At 42.4% G+C, this 18,162-nt stretch overlaps 1 protein-coding gene across 4 annotated transcripts in view; it reads right to left on the bottom strand.

Moving 5' to 3' along the window:
- The window catches only part of ABLIM1 (actin binding LIM protein 1), a 277,318-nt gene that overhangs the window by 224,403 nt on the left and 34,753 nt on the right, over positions 1-18,162 (bottom strand). The window contains exon 1 of one of the 4 annotated variants that reach the window (XM_011967490.1): positions 16,923-17,273. The exons of the other annotated variants lie outside the window; for them this stretch is intronic. Within the exon in view, the coding sequence (XP_011822880.1) occupies positions 16,923-17,166 (244 nt within the window). The 5' untranslated portion in view covers positions 17,167-17,273. Of the gene's footprint in view, positions 1-16,922; positions 17,274-18,162 lie in introns of those variants that run through there. 4 annotated transcript variants of the gene reach the window in all.

Below are 18,162 nucleotides of genomic sequence, written 5' to 3'. Positions count from 1 at the left end.
ATAAAAACTACTGAGTTGAGAGAATCTGGGGAATAAACAAAAAAGCTATATTTTAGTACCACTAATGGCACTTTCTCCTGCATTTTAAACAAGGGATCCCACGTTTTTCTTTCATACTGGGCCCTGAAAATTATGTGTCCTGTGCTGGGTGAGAATAACAGGTGATCTATCCCAAAAGAAAGTACCTAGTACTAAGAAGGAATGCAGTTAAGGGTAACAACTATTGTTATTTCATTTCTCACTGCCTCATCAATTCACAATAAAATAAGATAAGCTTGAAAACTGTAAAATTCAAGTTTTCAAAACCATTTGAAGGTATAAGGAGCCTTCTAATAATATCGAAGCTGGGGGATTTAATCTGTAACACCTTAAAGAATTTAGATCCTCCCCCTCCCCCAATATTTTGTTATATGACCTCTGCTGCCAAATGAGAAAGTCACTGTGAAGGCAAACATTAAAAAAAAAAAAAAAAGGTGGACTTTGATGTTAGGAACTCTTCCCAGGAAGACACGATTGTTACCTTCAGTCTATTCATTCATGCAACACATATTTATCAAGTGTTTACTAAGTGTCAGGAACTGTTCTAGGTGTTGGGATATCACAGCGAAGAAACCAGACAAAAATCCTTGCCATGAAGGAGATATATCCTAGTTGGGAAGGTTGAAGTTGACATAATAAAATACATGAGTAATATGTACATATATATAAATATGTATGATTATATATTAGAAAGCGATAAGTACTATGGAGAAAAGGCAAGGCCGGGGACGGAGAATGTTGCGGGGAGAAGCTGTGGTTTTAAGTAGAGTAGTAGAGGAAGGTCTCTTTGAGGAAGTGCTATGCGAGTAAGTACCTGAAGAAGGGAAGAGAATAAGCCATGTAGATTCTGAGGAAAAACCACTCCGCAGAGAGGGAGCAATAAGTGCAAACGTCCTGAGACGGGAGCCCACCTGGTATGTTCAAGGCAGTGGGGAGGCTGGTGAGATCAGGCGGCAGACAGCAAGAGGCGTGAAGTTAGTGATGTGGAGGAGTTAGGGCCTGCAGGTCATTGTAAAGGGCCTTGGCTTTTCCCCTAAGCTGTTCTGTTTTGTTTTGAGACACGGTCTCACTCGGTCACCCAGGCCAGAGTGCAGTGGTATGATCATAGTTCACTGCAGCCTCAACCTCCAAGGCTCAAGTGGCCTTCCCACCTCAGCCTCCCAAGTAGCTGGGACTACAGGTGTGCATCACCATACCCGGCTGATTTTTAATTTTTAATTTTTTTTTTTTTTTGTAGTGACAGGGTCTTGCTATTGCACAGGCTGGTCTCGAACTCCTGGCCTCAAGTGATCCTCCAGTCTTGGCTTCCAAAAGTGGTGGGATTACAGATACGAGCCCACTCGTATCTCTGTTCAAAGCCACTGTGGGATTTGAACAGAGAAAGCAGCATGATCTGATCGTCAACTCCACGGATCCTCGGCTGCTCTGTGGAAACTAGAGTTAAGGAGAGTGAGCACAGATGCAGAATGCTGAATTAGTGCATGAAATAAAAAAGAGCTCAAGGATGAGATGACGACACAACAAGATAAGATGAAAAAGGTTAGAGAAATTAAGACATAAAAACCAAAGACAAAGAATATCAATAGTAAGAATGGAAATATCAAAGAACAAAAAAATGCCGATAAAATATCTAATTCCTAGCACAGAGAAAATTTTGAAATGATTTCAATGAATGCAGAAGAAAGAGCCTCAAATAATGAGAGAAAACAATAGAAGTGCAAGATGAAGAAAGATTTTTTTAAATGTATGTCTTAGAAGTAGAGAACCTAAGAAGCAGATGTATTCAAAGATTAAATACACAAGAATATCCCTGAAATGAAGAGACAGCTGAATTCACAGGTTTAAAGAGTATAGATATAACATATTTTGAGAAAATTTGATACAGAATGCTGACTCCAAGTCCTAGGCTAAGCCTTAGGACTCCAAGATATCATTCTCCATATGTCCAGGCAGAAAAACCCTATTGCTCACAAAAAGAGAAAAACTCAGGCTAGCCTCAGACTTCTCAACAGCAACACTGATACTTAAAAGATGATGAAGCAATACCTGGATGTCTTGAGGGAAAGAAAGAACCTTACACCTGCCAAAATGTCCAAGAACCTGACAAAAGAACCAAGAAACTTACACCTGCCAAAACGTCATTCAGAGATAAGGGCAATGGGCAAACCACCACAAACAGAAAGGTGTCTGGGAAGCACGACACCGTGAACCCTTCTTGGGAAAACTGATGGAAAACAACATCCAGCCAATTAAGAGATGAGTTAAAATAAGCTCAGCAATGCAAGCACTAGTAAAAGTGCTAGCAGTGAGCAGTGAATTCAATTAGGAAACTGACACCACAATTACCTGATTATGGTTAGAAAGGAATAAGGAAATATTTTGAGGAAAGGAAAATGTGAAAACAACATTACAACTAACAAAAATTGGAGGTGAGCAGGAGACAACTATGACAGTGCTACTGTCCTCGTGTACACACTAGGGAGGTAATGACTGGTGCCAGACTGTACAAGATTCTTCATCTAAGCATCTCACAGAAGCAACCTCAGATCACATCACCCAATCACTTCATCTTTGCTTAGAGACTATGTAAAATCTCATCACTGTGCTTATATCCCAGTTCCTGTTTCTTGGACTTGGTAAGGCAAAGCATATCATAAGGCAAACTTATCTTCAGGATCTTTTAAGAAAAGGGAGATGATGTATCTTTAACTTTTTACTGATTATATCCAGATTCTTTTTTTTTCCTGAGACAGTGTCTCACTCTGTCACACAGGCTGGAGTCCAATGGCAAGATCATGGCTCATTGCAACCTCAAACTCCTGGGCTCAAGTGATCCTCCCACTCCAGCCTCTTGAGTAGCTGGGACCACAGACATGCATCATTACATCCAGCTAATTTTTAATTTTTTTTGTAGAGATGGGGTCTCACTACATTGCCCAGGCTAGGTTTAAACTTCTGGGCTCAAGCAATCCTCTTGCCTCAGCCTCCCAAAGTGCTGGGATTACAGGCATGAGCCACTGACTCTAGCCTATATCCAGATTCTTAGTGCAAGAACCAAAATTGTTTCTAATTCATTAACATTTAAGATTTCTACAGCACGTTTCTTTCAGACAGACTGATGAACAAATAATTTTTTTAAAATACCTTGGTTCTGGCCAGGCACACAGTGGCTCACGCCTGTAATCCCAGCACTTTGGGAGGCTGAGGCGGGCAGATCATGAGGTCAGGAGATCAGGACCATCCTAGCTAACACAGTGAAACCCCGTCTCTACCAAAAATACAAAAAAACTAGCTGGGCATGGTGGCGGGCACCTGTATTCCCAGCTACTCGGGAGGCTGAGGCAGGAGAATGTGGTGAACCCGGGAGGCGGAGCTTGCTGTAAGCCGAGATCGTGCCACTGCACTACAGCCTGAGTGACAGAGCAAGACTCTGTCTCAAAAAAAAAAAAAAAAAATTGGTTCTAAGGATAACCACATGGGGTTTTATTTCATATTTCCAGTTATTTAAGCTGTGTATTCATGAAAATGCCATGGAATTCTCAGGACAAGATTTCCATTCCATATGGAATCATTGCCTAGGTGTAATGATCTTTCTTGGGGGACTTTGTCGCATTCGTTGCTTATCTGTCCCTGCTCTACCCATCTTGTGAGTGGGCACTGAGCCATATGACTCCTCCCCTTGCCTGTGGATGACTAGATTGTTAGTGGACATTGGATCAGAGAGAGGCCCATACATCAGCTGGCCAACAGCTTTTTTATCTGACTTTGAAAAAGATGAACTGGGCCAATTAGGTTTTCACTCCTAAAAATCTGAAGTTAGAGATACATATAAAAGTCCCAGTCAGTGGTGGATATCCACAGTAAAAGATAAAGTTAGGCCAGGCCAGGTGCAGGCATCACAGAACCATGTGTAGACCAAAGTCCCAAGGGACAGAGTGTCAGAGGAAGCCAGATGGGCAGGAAAGGAATGGGACATTCCCCCAAACTAAACTGCTGGTCCTGGAGCAGCCTGGAATTCTGTACTTCCTGAGGCCTGGCTGTCCAGCATTTCCTGGGTTCCTATCCCCTCTCTCTCTACATATTTTGATTGGGTTATTGAAAAGTGTAAGTGGATTGCTGTTCTTCAGAAACAAAAGATCCTTCATTAGAATGGAGAGGGAATTTTTACCAAAATAATACCTCAGTTGGACCATTTGCAATGGAATCTGTCAGTGCCCTACCCATACCTCCTTGGCACTCGCCTCTGCAAGTCAGATGTGATTACTAGAAGCATCAAAATGCGTGAGTTAATGTACCTGAAAGCAGCTGTCAAACAATGGTGATGGGGAGGCGGTAAACACCCCGGCTTCCTCATCCCTTGGCTGGGATATCTCTGCAGCACATCCCACACTACCTCTTAGAGGTCCCAATGGATTGGGAATTGCTGCCCATACTGGTAACTGGCTTGATATTGCACCTTTTATTAGCCTCACTCCTCTAACAGTGATTCCTAGAATCACCTTCCAAATAAATTACCTACCTTTAAATTTTCCTCACAGAGTCTCTTTTTGGGCGGGGAGTTGTAAACAAAAGACAATCTAAGATCCATATTTTTATGCTAAAAAAAATGTTGTCTTAAGTCACTGATCACTTTGATCTAAAGATAACCAGAGACAGATTCTAAATAGAACAATATCCTGAAAAGACCAAGCATGTTCATCAGACAGAATATATTTTTTTCTCAAGAAAATCAATTATTAACTGGATCATCTTATCATACAAACACAATGGAACTTGTATGCACACATACTATGCCAAAGCACTTCCTCCTTTAAAATATGTAAAGAAGACAACTTAGATTAACTCTGGTAGCAGAGGTCAGAACTACCAACTGCCTCATAAATAAATATGCCCCCAAAATGTCTTTTAGGCCTGTGTTTATGTTTTAGGCAGAAGGATGTGACCTATGACATTTACCAAGCTCTATAAAAATGAGTCATTTTACAATATTTACACATACATTACATGGGCTCTCTTTACAATTTTAAACAGCTGTATATTGCTACAATTCAACCCAAGATTGTGCTAGTACCATATGCCATATGCCAAGTTGGCTGTGTGTTCAAAAGAGATACAGAAGGTAGGTCTCTTCCCTTCCTTTCTCTCACTATCCCTAGCAAGATGGAAAACACTCTGCATATGGATTGAATTTGTTGGGATTTGGAGGAGATTAGAGGGTGGACGGGAAGGAAAATATTTAGAACTTCAATTCTTCTTGGTTTTGGATATGGATTACACAATATTTCCCCTTCCTGAATAACATATACTAAGAGCCCTGAGCATTTCCCACTACGCTTCACTGGTTATTAAATTTGCACGCAGAAAAAAAAGCAACTAAGCCACAAGATGAGCATTCAGCCATAGCATCCACAATTGAGAACTAGGTGGGCAAAAATCAAAGGAAGAAATGAAGAGAAACAAATGAATGCTGACCCATTAATGAGGCTAACAATATTTACTGAGCATCTGCAATGTGCAAAGGCATCACCTTCAAGGGGCCAAAAGTGGTATAGAGATCAAAGATACCTAAACTAAGCCCTCAGCAACCTTACATCTAAGTAGAGCAAATAGCACAAGGACCTAAATAACTCTAAAACAAGGCAGAAGGATTGGAATCAGAGATACTGACCAAACAGTATGAAGGTTCAAAGGAAGGAATGCTTGCTGCTCAGCAAGAGAGATAAGGAAAGCTTCAAGTCTAATGCTGTCTTCGCAACTACAGGAAGAGTTACAGATGGTTGGCTGGGCTCAACAGCTTTCTACCAGCTGCTGCCACATATAGAAAATGAACTGGATCACTCTTCGTATGTAGATACAGCAGTTAACCAAGAAATGTGTTGGATCTTGTTCGCATCTTCTTTAAACTCTTAAAATACACCAAGTGAACCACGATCTATGTTAAATCAAGTTCAGCTGAAGTATTACTAAACCATTAACTTCACTTAGTATTCCCATCATGGATAATACTGGACCAATTAGTGACCTCAATGATTAGACAGTTTTTTAAATTGATTAATTAATTTATATTTATTTACTTTTGAGACAGGGTCTCACTCTCTCACCCAGGTTGGAGTGCAGTGGCACGATCTTGGCTCACTGCAACCTCTGCCTCCTGGGTTCAAGCAATTCTCATGCCTCAGCCTCCCAAGTAGTTGGGATTAGAGGTGTGTACCACCATGCCCAGCTCATTTTTGTATTTTTAGCGGAGACAGTGTTTCACCATGTTGGCCAGACTGGTCTCAAACTCCCGACCTCAGGTGATCTGCCCACCTTGGCCTCCCAAAGTGCTGACATTACAGGCGTGAGCCACCACGCCCGGCCTACACTGTTATTAAGTAGCCACTACCCCTATAGTGCCACTGGCTACCAAGCGAAGATAGAGTCTGTGCCCTTTAGGGACAAGTGCCCAAGGAAAGGATAACAGAACATATCCAGCTACACACTAGAATCACATGAGAGCACTTCTGGGAAAAGACTGATGTGAAACAGAACTGGGAATTGTCCCACAAAGACAGCAAATATTAAACACCCCAGAATATTCTAGTGATGTCAAAAATGACCTTACAATATGATCCGGGTCGCGATGGACAGAAAGGGAGCTGGCTGAGTGCTGGCCGTGGCCCTAGTTATTTGACTTTTCTTCCCCAGCTCATCTTTATCCCAGGAGATCCTACTCTATGTCATGAGAATTCTCCCTCTCCACTTGGGCTGCAGGCAAACTTTTGTGAGCTAGATTTTTCTGGGCACTGTGAGTCACAATATGTCCGATGTCCTCTGATTAATTTTGGTTGCTATCTATGGCCACAGAACTTGGAAGAGAAAAGACTTCTAAACAGTAAACAAACAAAACTTGAGGGACCACAGTAAGGCACTTACAGGAAGTGAATTTAAAAGCCAGCTAAATGATTTCTCAAAGTAAAGGCCCTACCTTTCTTTATGTAATATTGGCAGACCTTTAAATTGTAAAGATATAAGCAGTTTTGAAGATTAAGATATAGGATGTAAATAGACATGAATGTACCTATAGGATTTTTGTACATACAGGAAAACTGGTGATTTCACTTTGAGGGAATAGCTTTAATTTAATTTGAAATTGTATTAAGTGGTGGGAATGCAAAATAGTACAGCCACTGAGAAAACAGTTTGACAGTTTCTCAAAAAGTTAAACAGAGAATCACCATATGATCCAGGATTTCCACTCCTAGGTATACAACCAAGGGGACTGAAAACATGTTCACACAAAAACTCGTACACAAGTGTTCATAGCAGCATTATTCATAATAGCCAGAAAGCAGGAAAAACACAAATGACCATCAGTTGATGAAAAGATAAAGAAAATGTGATATATCCCTACAATGGGATACTATTCCGCCATAAGAAGGAATACGGCATTTATCAATGCCACCTTCTTGATGAGCCTTGAAAACATTATACTAAGTAAATGAAGCCAGACACAAAAACCACAGGTTACATGATTCTAATCAGAAGAAATGTCTGGAATAGGCAAATCCACAAACACCTAAAGGAGCTAAGTAGCTGCCAGCAGCTGAGGAATGTGAGTAATCAGGGATGTTTTCTAATGGGCATAGGGTTTCTTTCTGGGCTGATAAAAATGCTCTGGAATTAGAGAGTGGGATGGTTGCACAACGTTGTGGTTCTACTAAAATCTACAGGATTGTACATGTTACAGTGAGGAATTTTATGGCGTACTACATTACATCTCAATTTTAAAATATATGAAGTACCTTTATTTACCAAGCATTGTGTTATAGTCTGAAGAAACCACGAAAGCCACCATCCTGCCACCAAGGCACTTACTACCCGGTAGAGAGAGACATGCAAACAAACAGATTTATAAATAGCCAAGCATAGAGATGCTTGGATGGGCTTTTGTGTGGTACACAGCAGAGCCCTAAAAAGGACAGGTCTGGAAGACTCCACAGGAAAGTCCCACCTGAGCTAAGTCTCCAACTAAACTAAAAATAATAATAATAATAATCATCATCATCATCCTTTGGTCTTCTCATGTAATATTAAACAGGGAGAGAAGAGGGCTAGGGTCTTAATCTAACACTACCCTCTCATTATACCATAGACCTTAGGAAAATCATTTACTTCTCTGGACCTCAGTCTCTTACTTCCTATAAAAATAAGGTGTTGGCTGGGCACATTGGCTCACGCCTATAATCCCAGTGCTTTGGGAGGCTGAGGCGGGCAGGTCATTTGAGGTCAGGAGTTCAAGACCAGCTTTGGCCAACATGGTGAAACCCCATCTCTACTAGAAATACAAAAATATTAGCCAGGCGCGGTGGTGTGCGCCTGTAATCTTAGCTACCTAGGAGGCTGAGGCACAGAGAATCGCTGGAACCCGGGGGGCAGAGGCTGCAGTGAGCCAAGATCACGCCAGTGTGCTCCAGCCTGGGTGAGAGAGCAAGACTCTGTCAAATAAATATTAAATAAATAAGGTGTTGATATCAAAGATTTCTACCTTTGAGAAATATCTAGAATCCTCGTGCATATCATATCATAGTCTATCTAAAATCCTGACATACTTAAGTGCTGATTCTGCGAAGGGTTTCTCTAGTGCATTCTGGGTGTGCTGCTTTCTGAGGTTGAGAAAGGAATCTTCCTGATGACTATCTCTACGCACCCTAACAAACAGCACACAGACCTCCCTGCCTTCCTGTTGGCAGCCTTCATCTTCCATCCCAGGGACAGAATCACCCATCTGCTGACTACCTATTCACCTTATATTACCTTCCTACTAGCAGCCTTCGTCTGGTAGCCCATAGACAAATCAAGCCTGTGCTGGCCACCTGTCCACCCCAATGAGTAACAACACATAATCCATATCCCTTTCACAGTCTCACTCTGTCATCCAGACTGGAGTGTAGTAGTGCTATCTCGGCTCACTGCAACCTCTGCCTCCCAGGTTCAAGCAATTCTCCAGCCTCAGCCTCCTGAGTAGCTGGGACTACCGGCGCCCACCACCATGCCCGGCTAATTTTTGCATTTTTAGTAGAGATGGGGTTTCACTATGCTGGCCAGGTTGGTCTCGAACTCCTGACCTCATGATTCACCCATCTTGGCCTCCCAAAGTGCTGGGATTACAGGCATGAGCCGCTGTGCCCAGCCGCCACACGATCCATATTCCCTTTCTGTTAGCAGCATTGTCTTGTACCCACGGCCGTCACGGGTCCATGACTCATTTGCCAAGTTAACAGGAGTCCATCCATAATCATCAGCACTGGGTCATGCCCCAGAATCATTAGGGTCAAAGGATGGGAAATCAGGGATTTCTTTGAAAGCAAGCCACTCTTAGTAAGATCCAAATTTGTTTAAAGCCTGGATTAAAACAACGCCAAACAATAAACTTAAATAGACTGCTTTACCCTCTGACTTTAAATAAGATTAGTTTTTAAGTACATTTAATTAAAACGAATGGGGCATTGCAGCATATTTAGTTACTCAAGGAAGTAATTTATATGGGAACATTTCATGTGAAAATAGTTACTTGCCCACATTCCTAGGATTAAAAATAAAATAAAGAAACAAAACAAAAAGCAACCATCAAAAAAACCAAAAACAGCTGGACTAAGTAGATTCAGCGAGTGGAACTAAGTGGAAAATGTCTTACTTCTACCTTTTTCTTTCCACTCTCAGATCATTGGGCTATTTTCCTTTTACTCGTATTTTGGGTAAATCATATCTATTTTCCAGCTCAAATCGCAAAATCCTACTTTCTCTTTCCCTTCGGTGATATTTCTTTCCTTTGAAAACTAATTGTATTCGTTATCTAGACAATTATTCAACTTCTCACACATTTGGGTGAGAAGAGGGGGAAGTATTTATTGAGCTCCAACTAAATGCCAGAATTGTTTAAATATGTAGTTTCTCTTAGGGCTCATAATACTGCTGCAATGGCGGTAGCATTATCCACATTTTATATACAAGAAAACTAAGGCTTGGATATATTAAGTAACTTACCTGGGTCACAGAACTGCAAAGAGCAGAGCTGGACTTTAAACTTGGCAGGGAGGTCTGACCCCACAGCCCTGAATTTGCAGCCACTTTGCTTTGCAGCTTCTCCTGGCCTCAGCTACTTGAAGGCGGGGGGACAATTTAATGCTGAATTGTATTCTTCCAACATAGTGATTTGATTTCGGCGAACATTCACTCATTCATTTACGCATCACTCGCAGTTGTTTTTTTTACATGCCAGGTACTATAATGGAAAAAAAATAAAAGCACAGCTCTCCCCTTGCCCTCAGAGAGGACCTCAGTGTATGAAAAGGGAGAAGCTTATAAACAGGCAACTCGAACAAAGATATGCAGAGGATGCTATGAAAACACAGAGGAGGATGAGGCAAGAGGTAAGATCAGGCCTTCCCAGAGGAGGAAAAGCTTAACCTGCATCCTGCTGGGCCTCAGAGGAACCGGGGAGGCCGTGCCAGGCAGCAGAATTGCACATACAAAGAGAGGCCCAACGTGAAAGGGTCCTTCAAATATCTGTAACAAAGAAGACTGATGCGGGTGCTTGGGGGTTAAGAGTGGGACGTGATAGAAAGGTTTAACCGTCAAGAGCTTGAAACATATGATTCTGGGAAATACGATTAAACTAATGGGATGAGAAGCCTAGGGAAGTGAACAGGGGTTATTTGTAACTATAAGTAAATTTTTAAAAATGCAAACTATTTAATGCTTTCCCAAATAGCTGAAACCTCAAATCCCTCTCCATTCATGCCCTTGCAAGATGTAGAAGTAACTGGCCACCACCTATCATCTCCATCCTTAGGAGAATAAAAGTTAAAGTAAGACTGCTGTTTACGGGGAACCATATTCCATCAACAAACTGGATGTGGCCGTGGGGATCCAGCATCCTGGAGGAACAGGAGGCCACAACGCAGTACATCTCCTTGCCAGCAGTAGACGCCTGTTACTACTTTGCCTCTCAAAGCAGCCTAGTCAAAGCCATCAGTCAGGAGAGCGGGTCTGAGGGCAGGAACCACATGCTGGTTCTTACCAACTTTCCCAGGATATATTTTCCATGGCTAGCTCAAACACGTCTCTCAAATTTAAGACAGGGCCTTCACACCTGAGTTCCAGGGTTTGCAGGGAATTAACACCTTTTCCCCGACACAGCCTCTCAATGTCACCGGGAAGATGCTATAGAAAAGTTCCACAGCATCTTGAAGAATATGCTGTCTTTTTGAAAACAAAGCCATTTGCGGCCTTTGGCCTGCTATACCCAAGACGCTTCCCCTAGCCCTCTGACATACAGGTCTGGGGTTGTGGATTACTGAATGGGGTAAGAAGGGCACACTAAAAGAAAAATATTGTAGTGTTATATGTTCTGCTTAGTTTGAAAACAGGTTGGTATTGCTTTAAGAAACAATAATGTACCCAAGAGGTTCTCTCACTTACGTGATAATCTGAGTATCAGGGTCTTGGAAGACCACTCTGAGTGAAGACAACCCTTGGTATGCTGCACCTAACAGAAAGGTCTCAGCAGGTGCCTGAATCCGACGTGAACCACCTTTCTCTCTTCTGGGATATAAACTCCTTTTTCAGGGAGGGGACTGCCAAGTCTACTTTGGTCCCAGCTCTCCAGTCCAGAACATTCTGCTTTGGAATTTGGACTCAGCTGACAACAAAATCACTGAATCCTCTCCAGATATCCTTGGGGCTTTTGATAATAGTACCAGTCTCTTGTTTGTTTGTCAAGAAGGTAATTGCCCTAAATATGTTATTTCATTTGTACGAGACTCAAAAGCTCCAAGGGACAGAAAGAAACACAGGTTCAAAAACTTCACTCTAATTTCCCACAGTAGAGTAAGGGAACATTCCATACAGACAGCTTGTATTTATGAGCTAGAGGAAGGAAATCTTTGCTAATTTTCCTGGCAACAGCAATTTACTTTATGGGAGTCTTCAAATTTGAGCTGCTGAAGTACTTAATGAACAATATTATTTACAAACTTTAGGTGTGCCAGTGTTCAGCACACCTCATGAATGACCACTCTTATGCTCCTCAGGCTGAGGCAGAGTGACATCGTGGTGGAGACCATGAACCTGGGTGTCAGGCAGACCTGGGTGTCAGGCAGACCCAAATCTAGTACTTATGTGACCTTTGGCAGGTCTCGTAACTGCACACGCCCCAGTTTCCTTCTCTGTAAAATGAAATAAAAGTAATTCCTGCTTTGTTGAGTTATTGAGAATATCAAACATGGAAAAATCATAAAACACGTGGCCCAGGCGAGGTGTGGTGGCTTGCGCCTACAATCTCAACACTTTGGGAAGCCAAAGCAGGAAGACTGTTGGAAATCAGGAGTTTGAAACCAGCCTGGGCAACAAAGTGAGACCCTGTCTCTATAAAAAAATCAAAGAATTAGCTAGGCATGGTAGCATGTGCCTGTAGTTCCAGCTACATGGGAGGCTGAGGCAAGAGGATCACTTGAGCTCAAGAGGTGAAGGCTGCAGTGAGCCCTGTTCGCACCACTGCACTCCAGCCTGAGAGACAGAGGGAGACCCTGTCTCAAAAACAAAACCAAACAAAAAAAGACACTTATTACAATGTTTGAGATATAGTAGGCTCCCAGTGAATGACAGCTGTTCTTCTAGAATAGTACTACATCTACAGTCAGAAGCTGCAGAGGCTGTTTTGTATGTTTACTGATCTATTTCACTGATATATGTTCACTGATATATTTTTGCGGAAGCTATTGTGTATGTTCACTGACATATTTGTTTTGCCCACTTTTCCCATCTTCTTGCTAATTCATTGCTGTTGTTAAGTGGGGAAAACAATTTCTTCCCTTGCAACATCCAAGGGTTGTTTTGAGCATAACAAAGGACAGATACGCATGGGTACACTTGGAAAATCATGGAGTCCAGCACAACTCAAAGCAGGGATTGAGCACCAGACAACAACAGGAAGCTGCAGCATCTTGAGATCTTTCTGACAGCTGCAGGAGGCCTTTGCCAAATATTCCTGAGCACCCTGCCAGGAGCTGCTCCTGAACACTCTGGGGCTTCGTAGCACAGGAACACGCATGGCTGCAGGAGGGCGCACTTCCTCCAAGCACCTGTCCTAAACAGGATGCTCTGAGCACACAGTGGCTTCCTGGGAACCCCACGTCCTGTGCAGCATCTATAGTTGTGGGCCTCTATTGTTTCACAGCATGGAAGGCAAACAATAGAAATTATTTTTATCAATAATAAACAATTTTTCTTATTTTATTTTTTTAATTCAACCTCCATAGAGATTGTCACAAATGACTAATGCTGACTATACTGCAACTCTATTATTATTACTGAAATTAGCATTTACCGTATGCTTCTGTGCACCACTATACCAAACACTTTGATATGCACGTTCTCATTCTTTAAATTTATTTTTATCTGTATTTACAATTTTTAAAATTGAGATAGGGTCTTGCAATGTTGCTCAGGCTGGTCTTGAACTCCTAGGCCCAAGTGATCCTCCTGCCTCAGCCTCTCAAGTAGCTGGTACTATAGGCCCACAGCACCATGCCCAGCCAGGTTCTCATTGAGTCCTCATATTCAATACTGCCCTCAGACACAGGCAAATAGGGCCCCTGCCCTAACCCCATTCCTTCCTCAAAAATGTTTAAGTGCGCTCTGGTACCTGGGATCGCTGGGGCCAGCAGTGCTGTCTGGATGGGGAATCTGAGCCTTCTCTTCACAGATCTCTCTAGTGATCCTCTGCATCTCTCCCATACTGGGCAAAGGGTTGGCCAGATGCCCCAAGGAACCCCAGGAGTCATGCCAATGGGGTTTCTTGGGGCCCTGGAGCTGGCTCCATTCTAGGAGACAAGCCTAGCAAGCAATCACTTCCTCAGGCTGGTGTAGCATTTCTTTCCCATGATTGAAACAGATTGAGCTGTTGACACACTGCCTTTGGGTGAGTCAAGTTGTTTATATAGACAGGAGTCCTACAAAAAATATTTGCCCAGGGCCCCATCTACTCTAGGGATAGGCCTGCTCAAAGTGATCATATAAGGTATGCATTCCCTGCCTGCCTTAGGGACAGAGAAACGCACTTGCAATTCCTAACTTCCCAAAGTAACACATTTAGTGAGTAGAAGAGCTGGGAGTCAAATTCCGGAATGTCCAACCTCCAAGTCACAAGACTTAACTAATCTCCCAGATTCCCTTGTCTGCCTCCACTGAGATATGGATATCCCAATGATGATTACCTTTCCTGTATCCAGAACTCTCTGATACTGTTAATTCTCTTGTTCCCTCGTGAGGGAATCTGCTGATAAGTCATTATCCAGCACGCTTTCATTAAACTAAGCTTACCTGGCTTCCCCTTGCCTTCCTGCCTTCTCCTCCCAACAGATCTTATCTCTCTTTCAAGAGCACCAGTGGCTCACTCCAAAAATATCTGATCTGAGTCTCTTTGAGTAGAAACATTCCACAGAAGCACCGAAGTCATTCAGAATAGCGTGTTAGCTCTGGCAGAAATCTATATGTTTCATTTTTATTCCTATTTGTGGAATAAAATGTTTTTTCCTCAATAAAGGGATTCTAGGTATCCACTAGTATGTGGATCTGATTTTTGAGGGAGGTGTCCTTTGCTGCAATAGGCATAGTCAGTTGGTTCTGAACAAAGTCTTCTGAGCAGAGCTTGTAAGGGGACTGGGAAGAAGACGTGGCTTCTCCATCCCCACTCCCTGCTACCCTAAAAAGGGATGTCCCTGGAATCATGACGAGAAGCTTGTTAGGAGTAAGAGACAAGGAGCTGTCAGCATCAGCAGCTGTCAGTATCCTGTCCTGCCTGAGCACTGACCTGCTTGTCAGCCTTCTCTGTCCCAGCCGAAGCTCTGTAGAGTCCCAGTGAGACACCGCTTCACACCCACTAGGATGGCTAGAACAAAAAAGTCAGATAAGGCCAGGCGTGGTGGCTCACGCCTATAATCCCAGCACTTTGGGAGGTGGAGGTAGGCAGGTCACCTGAGGTCAGGAGTTCCAGACCAGCCTGGCCAACACGGTGAAACCCCACCTCTGATAAAATTACAAAATTAGCCAGGTGTGGTGGCACGTGCCTGTAATCCAAACTATCTGGGAGGCTGAGGCAGGAGAATCATTTGAACTTGGGAGGCAGAGGTTGCAGTGAGCCAAGATCGGGCCATTGCACTCCAGCCTGGGCAATAAAGCAAAACTCCGTCTCAAAAAAAAAAAGGCAGATAATAGCAAGTATTAGCAAGGATGTGGAGAAACTGGGACCTTCATATGCTGCTGGTGGGGATGTAAAATGGAGTAACTGCTTTGTAAAATAATCTAGAAGTCCTGCAGAAGGTTAGACATAGACTTATTACATGACCCAGAAATTCCACTCCTAGGTATATACCCAAGAGCCCTGAACATATCATATGTCCACATAAAAACCTGTATATAATGATTCTTCTGATGTGTTCATGCATGAGTGTGTGAGGTGTGCTACCCTTGAACCTTGTTATGACATTGGCACATTACCCATCTGACATGAAAAAAGAGAGAGAAAAAAAAACCTCGTATATGAATATGCATAGGGGCAAGAGCTGCTGTAAGGAGAAACAAATTGTGGAATATCCATACAGTGAAATAGTATTTGGCCATGACAAGGAATAAAGTACTGACATGTGCTACAACATGGGTGAACCCTGAAAACATGCTAAGTGAAAGCAGCCATAAACGAAAGACCACGTGTTATAAATTCCCTTCACATGAAATATCCAGAATAGGGAAATCTAAGAGGCAGAAGTAGATTTTGATTTCTTCAGGCTGAGAGATGGGGGTGAAGAGGTTGGGGTGGGGAGGCAATAGCTAAAGGGTACGGGGTTTCTTTTTGAGGCAGTGGAAATATGTATGTAACACATCAGTAACATACTAAAACCCACTGAACTGTATACTTTAAATGGATGAATTTTACAGCCTATGAATTATAGCTCAATAAAGCTATTGAAAGCTGATTGCAACAAAACAGAACATCTTAACTCCCTTACCTCAGCTAAACTGAATCCAGTTCAACTCTGGCTGTCCAAGAATGATGAGGAATATGTTATGCTTCCTGGCTCATTTGACTTAACTTCATACATTCATAGGGACCACGGTTAATCACCTTCTGCTTCCTGTACTACTTCTAGTGCTGACTTTGACAAGGCGTGAGCAGTTGGGTAGGTGTCATCTTCATTAATAAAGGCACCATGATAACTTCAAAGTCCGAAAACTCCCAAGTGCAATAACTCTATCCCGAGAGTGGGTCTTCTCCACCTCTTTCCCAGGCAGAGGGATGAGTGACACGTTTTAATGAGCTTCACTGAAAAGAAGCCTCAACAAGTTCTCTCAATATTACAATGCTTTCTTTTTATTTTATTTTATATTTTTTAGAACATTTCACAAGACAAGCCCTCCCTACACAGTGACACAATTTGGACCTCAACTTTACTTAGGTCATCTTGTGCTAGCCTCCATCTCCCGCCTTGAATATTTTCTTTCCGTTCATCCTTTGTCATATGAAATAACAGCATCTACAGATAGAGATCTTTCTTTTCCATCATACTTCCTATTATTGACAGTTATTCCTACCAAGTTTGGAAAGAGATACATTTGTTACTGAAGATCATAAAATCCTGGACAAAAATATCCTCGGAATTTAGCTCCATAGCTGTACTTATGTTACATTCTCCATTTCTCCCACCCTCACCCCCATTAATTATATATTAAGGATAGTGTTTCCTTTGAAGAACACATTACGGAAGAATGATCTGGATAGTACTCTCTTAATTACGCCAATCACAAAACACAAAACCACGTCCAGAGAGGGTTATTTTACTTACCAAAAGGATCAACACTGTTACATACACGCCCACGTGGGCAGTAGTCCTCGGGACAGAGATACAGCAAATGGGTGACAGTGGCACGCCTGTGAGCGGGGAAGGAAGTCCCAGAGACCCTCCGGTCCTCAACAATCAGTCTCTTTCTGTTCGAGCCCCTGGCACTGGTTCTCTCAGATGAGGTGACTTTGCTTTTCTCAGAGCTGCACAATTTCCCCAGACACTTTAGACCAAGGAAGGCAGGCATCTTGGCATGGATTTCCAAGAAATGAGAAATGGGCAGCGGGGGCCCAAGGAGCGGTGCTGGCCCACAACTCTCTCTGTTCCCCTGGCTCCTTACTGTCTCCTTTTCTCACTGCCCAGCAAAGAAGATTAAGGCAGATGTATTTAAGTGATTACCTTCAAGAGCTTAGGGTGCCATATTCTCAGTCAGACGATTAGGTATAAAAACAGCCACTACCAGGAACTCAGTCTCAGCCATGAATGCGTATTTGAACATCAGATTAATATCCAGAACAAGAGAAAGAATATAGCTGTAATATCTACAAGAATTCTCCTGCAAATACTCCTAGAATATTCAGTATCATCTGGTAAGAGTACTGAGAATAGGGCTAGGGATATATACACATATTTTGTATAATCTAAAAATGTCTATCAGAAAAATCCCAGGGTAATAATTCCAAGTTCTCCAGTATTTCAGATCTCACAGGTGGAGGTGGGGGAGGCTCGATTAAAGATCCTCAGCTTTAACCTGAGACAAATCCAGCTCTCAGCCATAGCAAACAATCATTTCCTTTCCATTTTCTAGAAGGGAACCCCTCCCCTCAGTACCAGGAAAATCCTTCTGCCTCATTCCATTAAGCCAGTGTTTACTGTCTTAAAGTTGTTTCATGGGTTTTCTTTGATGGCAGAATCATATGATGGAGACAGAATTAACATGTAGGTAGCTTCAGCTTTTCACAAAATTACAAGCTAGAAGGATCTTCACGGAATTAATGTATTGCTATAAAAAGGACAACCCCCAGTAATTATCATTTACTCTTTAACATCCACACAGTAAGATGCAGTACAATATGTGACCGTATGTGACCGTCTACAACCATACAAAAGTCACAAGCCAAAATGAATAAACTCACACTCCTTCTCCTGTCATTGGGCTATTATGTTCTAATATAAATTTCTTTTTATTAAAACCCTAGAATAGAACTATAGAGCTGACAAGGCCATCAAAGGTAATCTAGTC

The sequence above is a fragment of the Mandrillus leucophaeus genome, unplaced genomic scaffold (genome assembly GCF_000951045.1).
Source record: "Mandrillus leucophaeus isolate KB7577 unplaced genomic scaffold, Mleu.le_1.0 Scaffold80, whole genome shotgun sequence".
NCBI lineage: Eukaryota > Metazoa > Chordata > Mammalia > Primates > Cercopithecidae > Mandrillus > Mandrillus leucophaeus.
The sequence above is the reverse complement of the archived record's forward strand: the minus strand, read 5'-3'. Positions and strand labels throughout refer to the sequence as shown.